The sequence below is a fragment of the Rhamphochromis longiceps genome, linkage group LG6, assembly GCF_057381845.1.
Source record: "Rhamphochromis longiceps isolate RC_006_pf linkage group LG6, R_longiceps_female_GT1.1, whole genome shotgun sequence".
Taxonomy (NCBI): Eukaryota; Metazoa; Chordata; class Actinopteri; order Cichliformes; family Cichlidae; genus Rhamphochromis; species Rhamphochromis longiceps.
Window position 1 is genome coordinate 46,123,347 of NC_140562.1, and position 11,377 is coordinate 46,134,723.

At 46.2% G+C, this 11,377-nt stretch overlaps 2 protein-coding genes across 7 annotated transcripts in view; one reads left to right on the forward strand and one right to left on the reverse strand.

The window, feature by feature from the left end:
* The window catches only part of slc8a1a (solute carrier family 8 member 1a), a 29,162-nt gene extending 19,068 nt beyond the window's left edge, over nt 1-10,094 (forward strand). For all 5 annotated transcript variants that reach the window (XM_085408178.1, XM_085408177.1, XM_085408179.1 and 2 more), the window contains 4 exons: nt 1,515-1,642; nt 5,780-5,879; nt 6,007-6,273; nt 8,150-10,094. In XM_085408178.1, coding sequence (XP_085264304.1) covers nt 1,515-1,642; nt 5,780-5,879; nt 6,007-6,273; nt 8,150-8,526 — 872 coding nt within the window. In that variant the 3' untranslated portion in view covers nt 8,527-10,094. The remainder of the gene's footprint in view (nt 1-1,514; nt 1,643-5,779; nt 5,880-6,006; nt 6,274-8,149) is intronic.
* A 141-nt stretch (nt 10,095-10,235) lies between these two features.
* LOC146668934 (phosphofurin acidic cluster sorting protein 1-like) overlaps nt 10,236-11,377 on the reverse strand; it is a 27,585-nt gene continuing 26,443 nt past the window's right edge. For both annotated transcript variants that reach the window (XM_085408183.1, XM_085408182.1), the window contains exon 24: nt 10,236-11,252. In XM_085408183.1, coding sequence (XP_085264309.1) covers nt 11,140-11,252 — 113 coding nt within the window. In that variant the 3' untranslated portion in view covers nt 10,236-11,139. The remainder of the gene's footprint in view (nt 11,253-11,377) is intronic.

Sequence of the window (11,377 nt, forward strand, 5' to 3'; positions counted from 1 at the left end):
TCAAAAAACGACTCAACCCCATTAGAAATAAAGTGACAGATATTGGCTTCTGTATCAAGAATAGGCATATTTATAAATAGCTGCTCTCTCACATAATAAGGTAAATGAATCTTAATACACTCAACAAAAATATAAACGCAACACTTTTGTTTTTGCTCCCATTCCCCATGGGATGGACGTAGAGACCTAAAATTCATTCCAGATACACAATATAACCATCCCTCCCAAACAGTGGTCACAAATCAGTCCAAATGTGTGGTAGTGGGCACATCTGCTATATTGAGATAATCCATCCCACCTCACAGGTGTGCCACATCAGGATGCTGATCTGACGACATGAGTAGTGCACAGGTGTACCTCAGACTGCCCACAACAAAAGGCCACCCTGGAATGTGCAGTTTTTTGCGCTATTGGGGGTCTGGGGACCCAGAACCGGTCAGTATCTGGTGTGACCACCATTTGCCTCATGCAGTGCAACACATCGTCGCATGGAGTCTATCAGATTGTCAATTGTGGCCTGTGGAATGTTGGTCCACTCCACTTCAATGGCTGTGCGAGGTTGTTGGATATTCGTGGGAACTGGTACACGCTGTCGTATACGCCGGTCAAGCACATCCCGAACATGCTCAATGGGCGACATGTCCGGTGAGTATGCTGGCCATGCAAGAACTGGGACATTCTCAGCTGCCATCTGCCCTGAACAATGTGAACCATGATTCATCCGTGAAGCGCACACCTCTCCAACGTGCCAGACGCCATCGAATGTGAGCATTTGCCCACACAAGTCTGTTACGGCGACGAGCTGGAGTCAGGTCAAGACCCCGATGAGGACGACGGGCATGCAGTTGAGCGTCCCTGAGACGGTTTCTGACAGTTTGTGCAGAAATTGTTTGGTTGTGCAAACCAATTGTTCCAGCAGCTGTCTGGGTGGCTGGTCTCAGACGATCTTGGAGGTGAACCTGCTGGATGTGGAGGTCCTGGGCTGGTGTGGTTACACGAGGTCTGCGGTTGTAAGGCCGGTTGGATGTGCTGCCATATTCTCTGAAACGCCTGTGGAGACGGCTTATGGTTGAGAAATGAACATTCAATGCACGGGCGACAGATCTGGTTGACATTCCTGCTGTCAGCATGCCAATTGCACGCTCCCTCATTGCTTGTGGCATCTGTGGCATTTTGCTGTGAGACAAAACTGCACATTCCAGGGTGGCCTTTTGTTGTGGGCAGTCTGAGGTACACCTGTGCACTACTCATGATGTCAGATCAGCATCCTGATGTGGCACACCTGTGAGGTGGGATGGATTATCTCAATATAGCAGATGTGCCCACTACCACACATTTGGACTGATTTGTGACCACTGTTTGGGAGGGATGGTTATATTGTGTATCTGGAATGAATTTTAGGTCTCTACGTCCATCCCATGGGGAATGGGAGCAGTAACAAAGGTGTTGCGTTTATATTTTTGTTGAGTGTATTTTTGTTGACTCTACAACCTAATGTTTCCTCTCTGATTCAGAGGACGGGGCTGAGGAGCCTTTGACAAAGAAAGAAGAAGAAGAGCGGAGGATTGCAGAGATGGGCAGGCCAATGCTGGGCGAACACGTCAAACTGGAGGTGATCATCGAGGAGTCGTATGAGTTCAAGGTAGGAGACGTTTCTCTTGGGTTAGTGTGAAATATGTAAGCCCCTTTCAGACGAAACTGTTCTGAGGAGCTCTGATGGCCACTCTGCATCAGAGAGCACCAAGAGATAGAATAGAATAGAATAGAATAGCCTTTATTGTCATTGTACAGAGTACAACGAAATTGGAGTGCCACTCCCTTGGTGCAAGTTTCAATAATAAATATAAATGTAAAATATAAAAAGTACAAAAAAAACAATCGTAAGTACTCAAACAATAGTATGTACAATATATACAGGATAGCAGCATTAATATGATGACAGTATGAATAGCAGCATAATATAATGACAGTGACGGTATGGAATAGGTTCACTTGTTTTTGTGCTTATTTACTACGGTGATAGCTCTGGGAAAGAAGCTATCCCTGAATCTGTTTGTCCTGGTTTTATGTGACCTGTACCGTCGGCCTGACGGTAATAGTTCAAACAGTTGGTTGCTGGGGTGAGAGTGATCCTTGATGATATTGCCAGCTCTGCTGAGGTACCGAGAGTTTGCAGTGACCTCCAGGCTGGGCAGAGAGCAGCCAGTGATCTTCTGGGCTGTGTTGATGACCCTCTGCAGTACTTTCCTGTCTGCAGCTGAGCACCCTGCATACCATGTTGTTATGCCGTACGTTAGGATGCTCTCTATGGTGGCTCTGTAAAATGTCACCAGCAGCATCTCCTCCAGGTTGTTCCTCCTGAGCACTCTCAGAAAGTGGAGACGCTGCTGGGCCTTTTTAACCACCGCCGTAGTATTTGCAGTCCAGGAGAAGTCATCAGATATCTGCACGCCCAGAAACCTCATGGAGTGTACCCTCTCCACACAGCTCCCGTGAATGTAAAGTGGGGCCGGGTCTGCTCTGCCCTTCCTGAAGTCCAAGATAAGTTCTTTAGTTTTCGTGGTGTTCAGTTGGAGGTTGTTAACTGAACACCACTCAGTCAGTCTGTTGACCTCATCTCTGTAGTCCGACTCATCCCCCCTTGAGATGAGTCCAACCACTGTGGTGTCATCCGCGAACTTTATGATGGTGTTTGAGAGATGGGTAGGGGAGCAGTCGGATGTGTAGAGCGTAAACAGGACGGGACTCAAAACACATCCTTGTGGAGACCCGGTGCTGAGTGTGATGGTGCTGGACCGGTGGGGGCCGAGTCTGACAGACTGTGGTCTATTTGTCAGGAAGTCCTTGATCCAGAGGCAGATGGGGGTGGAGAGTCCCAGGTGAGACAGTTTCTGGACCAGGATCTCTGGGATGATATGATTGAATGCTGAGCTGAAGTCCAGAAAGAGCATTCTCACATAGCTTCCTCGGTGCTCCAGGTGACTCAGCGCAGTGTGGAGCGCTATGGTGATAGCGTCCTCGGTGGAACGATTTGTCCTGTCGGCAAATTGGTGGGGGTCCAGAGTGGGAGGCAGACCGGCCCTGATGTGCTGACAGACCAGTCTCTCAAAGCACTTCATCACTACAGGCGTAAGTGCAACAGGCCTGTAGTAATTTGGGCTGGCCACAGCTGACTTCTTGGCGATGGGGATGATGGTGGAGGTTTTGAGGCAGGGCGGGACGGTGTTTGATGACAAGGAAAGGTTGAAGATTTTAGTGAAGACTCCGGTCAGTTCGTCAGCACATGCTCTGAGAACCTTTCCATGTATTCCATCAGGACCTGCCGCCTTCCTGGGATTCACTGACCTTAGAACACACCTCACTTGGTGCTCCCTAAGTGTTAGTGTGCCAGTGCTGGGGGCGGGTGGAAGTGGTGTGGCAGCTGAGGGCCTGGTCGTCTCAAAGCGGGCGAAGAAACTGTTTAGATCCTCAGCCAGTGAGGCATCAGTCCTAGATGTTGCCTGGTTATTGCTTCTGTAGTTGGTAATGTGATTGATCCCCTGCCACATTTTTCTGGGGTCGTTGTCAGCAAAGTGATCTTCAATCCTCCTCCTATAGGCAGCCTTAGCTTTCCTGATGCCTCTACTCAGGTCTGCCCTGGCCGCCCTATACGCAGCCCTGTCCCCTGACTTGAAGGCAGTGTTGCGGCTTTTTAGGAGGGATTGCACTTCGCTATTCATCCAGGGTTTTTGATTTGGAAACACCCTGACCCTTTTGTTGACGGTGACATTGTCAACACAGTTCCTGATGTACGAGAGTACAGTGTCCGTGTACTCCTGGAGGTTGTGGCTGGAGAATAAATCCCATACAGTTGTTGAGAAGCAGTCCTGCAGTTGAGAAAGGGCTCCTTCAGGCCAGGTTTTTATTGTCTTTGTCTGGGGCTTTGTTTTTCTCAGCAGGGGGGTGTAGGTGGGGGTGAGGGACATGCAGAGGTGGTCAGATCCAGCCAGGTGGGGGAGGGGTGTCGCTCTGAAAGCATGCCTGATGTTTGAATAGACATGGTCCAAAGTGTGTTCTCCTCTCGTAGCAAAGTCCACGAACTGGACAAATTTAGGAAGCACAGTCTTTAGGCACGCTTTGTTAAAGTCGCCGGCGACAATAAAAACCCCATCGGGGTGGGCAAGCTGTTGTTTGTTTATGGTGTTGAGCAAGAGGCTGAGAGCCGTGCTAACGTTAGCATCCGGCAGTATATAAACAGCTATCACAATAACTACTGTAAACTCCCTCGGGATGTAAAAAGGTCTGCACGAGACTGCCAGAACCTCCAAATCAGGAGAACAGTGTGTGTGAATGATCCTGCTGTTACAACACCACTCGTTATGCACGTAAACACATAGCCCCCCTCCTCTGCTTTTACCTGAGTTGCTGTTTCTGTCATGCCGGTGTAGCGTGCGGCCTGCTAACTCGACTGCAGCGTCGGGAATCAGCGGGTGAAGCCACGTCTCCGTAATAAGAATAATGCTGCAGTTACGTGCAAAGCTTGTGTTGGCTATCTGTAGCTCCAATTTGTCAAGTTTGTGGGTGATGGATCTGGCGTTCGATAGGATCAACCAGGACTTTGTTGTTTGTACCACTAACAAAACAACAAAATCCTCAAATGTTCAGCGCTAACTGTTTTTAACATAACTAATTGAAAGAGAGTACCATGACCCCAAAAACTGAATTCTAAGGACTTTCCCACATAGTTCCTGCAATGTGGGCACACATAAAAAAGGAGACTTCCTCTAACAGTGATTAGAAAAAGGTCCTTTAGTCTGAACTAGCCTGACGAGTCGGATCTAAAGGACACTCCAAAACTCTCTCATAGATTAACGGATAGTTCAGAAATCCACCTGCCAACATCAAGGAAGTCCAATCCCTACACTGTCTTTACATTTTATACATCACTCCTACCACATAGCATGTTGGACTGTGACCTGAAAGACTAGTATGTTGACTTTGTTCCCTTTGAAGTCGAGCTGATGGCTTTACCTTCAGAGTTACTGAACGGACATTTAGTTGCATCATTAAACCAGGAGGAACGTGAATAGCTGGAGCATCTGGCATTTCTAGCCTTTTATGTGGGATTTTTCATCAGTATGTCCTACATAAATGGCTAAATGGTCAAATGCATATAAGAGATTTTCTTTGAAACCTAATGGCATCTGGTTTGTGAAGCTATACTTGTTAAGCTTAAGGTTCTGCACCCTGATCTGACACTGTTCACCTGCAACATTCTAGCTAGTGGTGAGTCAGCAAAACGAAGACTTCTTCTTGATATCTGCTTGAAGCGTCTTTAGGCCCTTAAAGGCAGAATATGCTGCCTTGACCGCTGAACAGTGGAGAAACATTCAGAGCTGGAGTTTTATGTCAGATGCAGATGTTCACCACATTCAGACTGGTCTATAAACAGTCCTTAGCCTGAAAGAGTCTGTAATAGAAAGGCACAAGTCGGACTGAGCCTGAAATGATCATGATGGGTTCTTGGTCCTGCTTCCTGTCCGCTCTTCCCTTGCATCATGCTCACAGAAACTGAAGAATTTCCGATAGTGAGAGAACATCTGAAGTAGGCTTTCATCAGCTATCTTCTACACATCAGGCAGTGTGACAGTTTCAGACTGAACTTCAGATGCTGTCATCGTTTGAAATGAACGCTGAGAATTCAGCATCAGATAGAAAAAGCTAAAGTGAGGTGGCTGATTTTCAAAATGGTCAGCAGGGCAGTGAAGCTGACATTAGATGTTTCCTGGATGTGTTTCAGAGTACAGTAGATAAACTCATTAAGAAGACCAACCTGGCTCTGCTGATTGGGACCAACAGCTGGAGGGAGCAGTTTGTGGAGGCCATCACGGTCAGCTCAGGTATGAACTAACTCTAACTGTCCTTCTTCAGGTATGAAAACCAACATTAATATAAGCCCTGATTAAGGGCTACCAGTCTGTACCCAAGCCAAGCTTTAAAACTGATTCCTGGCTCTGCTCTCCTCAGGCGATGATGATGAATGTGGAGAGGAGAAGCTGCCCTCTTGTTTTGACTACGTCATGCACTTCCTCACCATTTTTTGGAAGCTTCTGTTCGCCTTCGTTCCTCCTACAGACTACTGGAATGGTTGGGCCTGTTTTGTTGTCTCCATCACTGTCATAGGCATGTTGACGGCAGTGATCGGAGACCTGGCGTCGCATTTCGGCTGCACCGTGGGCCTCAAAGACTCAGTCACCGCTGTGGTGTTCGTCGCTTTGGGCACTTCTGTACCAGGTCTAACACAAACATCTCGTTTTCTTTACTAGGACTTTCAGTCCTTCAGATTTTGTCCAAGGCAAATCCTAATAAAAACATTACAGCAAACAAACAACAGCACATTAAATCAGAACTATCTGTATGAAAACCCCAAAGGTTCTGATTCTGTTCATCTGGACGTTTTCAGTGGGAGAAACGTTTCATCATCATCATCCAGGTGACTTCTTCAGTCTCAGGTTTCCAATCTTATAAACAGTACATTTGCATAATGACTGAAACCAGCCCACTGAGGAACAATGGGCTGGGAGGTCAGCTCCTTAATCTTAATTATGCAAATTCTCATGACCACTGATCAACAACCACTGACCAATGGCCATGAGTCCCATTCACAGAGAGTTGGGGAATGGCTGCAATCACAGCATTGTAAGATGGTGACGGATGTACCCTTAGGCCCCTCCTTTATTCAGAGATGGTCTTTCCCTTTTCACGTAAATGGCCTCCTTGACTCCGCCCTCAAACCAGCGTTCCTCCCTGTCCAGGATGTTATATCCTCATCATTGAAAGAGTGTCCACTGGCCTGTAGGTGTAGATAGTCTGCAGAGTCCTGGCCTGACGAGGTGGCTCTTCTGTGTTGTAGCCAGAGGTTGTTTGGTTTCCCCGACGTATAAATCCTGGCACTCCTCCTGCACTTAACAGCGTACACTATGTTACTCTGTTTGTGTCGGGGGACCCGATCCTGGTGGTGGACCAGTTTTTGGCGCAGCGTGTTTTGGGGTTTAAAAGCCACAGAGACCCGGTGTTTAGAAAAAATGCGTCTCAGCTGCTCCGATACTCCTGACACGTACGGGATCACTGCAGGTTTTCGCTTAGGCAGCGGTTGTCCTTCTCTCCTGGATCAGCTGGAGCTTTCTTTAGGCGCCTTCCCAGCTTTGACAAAAGTCCAGCTGGGATAACCACATTTACTCAGGGCCTTCTTGATGTTCTTCTGCCTCCCTGGCTGCTGTGTCAGTAGGGATGGTGTTCGCTCTGTGTTGTAGCGTCCTGATGACGCCCAGTTTGTGCTCCAGTAGATGATGAGAGTCAAACCTTAAATACTGATCCGTATGTGAAGGTTTACGGTACACGTCAGCTTGTAGATGTCCTCCATTACTGATGGAAATCTCACAGTCTAAGAAGGCTAACCTGCCACTGTTCATATCCTCCCTGGTGAATCTGATGTGTCGGTCCACCGAGTTAATGTGATCCGTGAATTGTGGTACGTCCTGAGATTTGATTTTCACCCAGGTGTCATCCACATCCAATGGATTGGTGGTGTTCCAGGGTAGGATAGCAAAGCCCTCTTTTCCACTTCCTCCATGTACAAATTGGCCACGATGGGTGAAACTGGGAGCCCATGGCACACCCATGTTTCTGCCTGTAGAACTGACCCTTGTATGTGAAGTAGGTGGAATGAAGACACAGTTCAAACACACACTGTCGATGCTGAGAGCGGTCCTGCTGCTGAGGTTGGGGTCATCCTGTAATCTCTTACGAACTACCTCCAACGCATCCGTGACTGGGATGCAAGTGAAGAGAGGTGTAACGTCGTACGAGACCATGGTTTCATCTGCCTCCATGATGACATCTCTCAACTTCTCAACAAAATCCAAAGTGTTCTGGATGTGGTGTTCAGAGCTGCAGGGTTGAAGGTCAAAGCCAGAAACTTAGAGATGTTATAGGTGACTGAGTTGATCATACAGACAATTGGTCTTAAAGGCATAGCCCTTTATGTATCTTCTGTACAGCCAGATGAACAGAATTAATTTTGGGGAATTTCTTTAACTGGATGATTGAGCATGCATCAAGCCCTTTTTATCTCCTCAAACATATCTTCTCTCCACTTTCTCATCATCAGACACCTTTGCCAGTAAGGTGGCAGCCATTCAGGACCAATATGCCGATGCCTCCATTGGAAATGTGACGGGGAGCAACGCCGTCAATGTCTTCCTAGGTATTGGCGTGGCCTGGTCAATCGCTGCTGTCTACCACTACACCCAAGGTCAGGAGTTCAAGGTCAGCCCTGGCACACTGGCCTTCTCCGTCACACTCTTCACCATCTTCGCATTTATCTGCATCGCTGTGCTCATCTACCGCCGCCGACCGGAGATTGGCGGGGAGCTAGGTGGACCCCGTATCCCAAAGATCCTCACCACTTGCTTGTTCTTCAGCCTGTGGTTAATGTACATCGTCTTCTCCTCCCTGGAAGCCTACTGCCATGTAAAGGGCTTCTAACAGTGCCACTCCAGACCCTCTTCAGGACTTTTCTGTTGGATTCTAGGTTGCTGCATATACCAGTGGGCTATTGTCAAACATTTGCTGCATATCTAAAGGTTATAAGAGGGATTGACCTGAATGGATTCGCTGTAGTTCAGTTCACATTCTTCACGATCATGATCATGAACAGGCACATAAAACAAAATAAAATACATTTTAAAAAACATCTTGAATGGGTTGGGGTTACAATCATACTGGGTGGCTTTTTTAAGGGTTTGAATAAAATCTAGTGACTTAGCAGTTTCTATAATTTGTTACTTGTCTGAAAGTTTAGATTGATGAACATTTCAACAGGTTTCTAAAAAGTTTTGTTTGTTCTTTTTTCACCTATCTCTGAATATCGGAGTTCTTTAAGGTTCTACTAAAGGTACAGAAGTTTCTCATGTGACGCCATGTGCACATTGCTCGAGAGCTGTCTGCCACATCAGACGTGATACAACCACTGGTTGCTGTGGGAAAATGTCTATTTCCTGACTGATTTGCAGTGGTTGCTGGTGATTTCTGCCTCTCACTGGGTGAAATTAGATGCAAAAAAAGGTTTGCAGCAGAAAACTCAGAGTGATTGCTTTGGTTGCTACCAGGTTGCCATGGGGAAATGTAGTTTTTCACATTTGTCTTCAAATCCTTGCAAATTCCCAGCAACACCCACTGGAAGTTCAGAAAGTTTGCCTTTAAAGTAATAAGACCACAACAACTGCCATCAGCCTCCAGCAACAACTTACAACCAGTGGTTTAATACTGCAGTTTCCCTCACAAACAGATGGTTGCAGCCGCTCTCTAGGCCTGTGTGACCTGAGTACTATTCACCTGATTCTACAGTATCACCATGATCCAAAATGGCAGACAAGTAAGCGTCACATGGTTGGGGTCACATATTTGCAAACCCTCAGTGAGAGGCTCAAAACCTCTTTGATGGCTTTCTAAAGGCTCCGACAGTACCCGATGGACTCTCTTCTGCTGTGAAGGATCCCTGAAGGTTCTAGTGGAACCCTGAGAACTGAAACTGACTGACTCTGGTGTCCATATTGAACTGTTCTCTGGCTGCTGAGCAATGGTGACTACTTTCATTCTCACATACCTCCCAACCATGTAAAAAATCCATCCGAACCTTTCAGCGATGTCTAATGTAAACTATTTAATTTTGACGTGCATGGACTTTAAACCACATCACGAGTAGCCGTGGCGATTAAGGAGAACCGGAGTGACTTTTAGTGTTTTAGGTGACTCGGAGGGTAGTGTTGCACCTACATTAATATCTGCACTGAGTTTGAATAAAGGGAGAGTTTAATCAGAGATGCTGTGAACAGCAGCTGGCTTGAGTTGGACCTGAGCTGCTGCTTCAGTGGAGTCAAACACTGAGGAAATAACGATGTATGCTTGAGTGTGAGTTCCTACACCGATGACAGAAATCTGTTAGCAAAGACAAAATTCTGTCATGTGATTGGCTGCTTGGGTGATGTAAACATTAGTTGCGTCTTCATAATGCAGTGTCTTTGTTTCAAGTATTAAAGTAGAGTGTCAGTAAATCGTTCTCCTCTTTGACTGGATCACAGAAATGTCTGCTCAAATCCAAGGCATCAATTTCATGTCAACAAAGAGCAGAATATTATAAATACTACAATATTATACATGTATTATACTAAACGAGGGCTGCGATGTAAACCTGACAGGTGCATCGATAGCTCACAGTTAGGGAGCTAGGTAAGAGAAAAGCAACAATTTCAGGTGTGTTTATTGATATTTTACAAAACCAACGTCCCTGTGAAGGGTTAAAGCTCTACTGTATGACAAACTGCTGACACAAACATCGGAAAAAAACACAAACACCGATGACACAAGGTTAAAGGCTGAGCTTTGAGGACTGTTGGTTCTATATGACCATTAGCTCTCTGAGGAATCAGAATGTGAAACTTTTGGTTTTGTTTGTTAAAAAGTTCTCTGAAGACACAAAATAAAGTTTATGTAACTGTAACTGACATGAATATAAAACTATTCAAGCTTTTCCAACAAAGCTTTCTCTAAGGGTTCCTGGCTGTTCGCACCTTTGATGACAGACCTCACAGGGTTAAAACAGTCACACCACACCGTTGGTTTTGCATGTTTGTAGCTGTCTCTGCTGTTTTTGTCTCTTTGTGGACCCTATGTCCCCTCTGGGATCTTTTTCTCTGTGTTTTTGTTACAGAAATGTTCAGAGTCACTTCAAACAGAGGCTCTGGCCAATTTTAATGAGTTCCACTGAAAGACTACTCCTTAAAAATCCAATTAACCAACTCATCTGAGCCATATATAAAAGATGCTATTATTAACATTAATATTAATACAGGACAAACATGTGCGCATTACTTACTCCGTGTCAGACACATCCATCACATAAAAAACTTTCTGATGAGGTACAAGTATTTCTACTCCAACATGATGTGAGAGAAAAAGGCAAACAAGGTTTCTGCTGCTCTGCTGACACTGAGAGGACGAGGAGGGGTTACAGGTTTACTGCCCATCATGACCAGCAGCTCAACACGATGCATCCGCAGGGAGGTCATGTGATCCGGACAACGATGAGAGCGAGCAAGGTCAGGGTTTGTTGTATCCAAAGATTCCAACAGGAAAGTGTTTGACGTGTGTCGGCCACTGAGCTGCCAGCTGGAAAAACTTTACGTCATTCCACTCCACGCCGTCGACGGACACTGAGAGACACAAGGAGGAATTCAGTTCAAGTCATGCAGCGCCAAATCAAAGTCACCTCAAAGTGCTCTACACTGTAACTGCTTCAGCAGAAAGTAAAGTTTGAATCTTGAAAGTAGAGATAGTG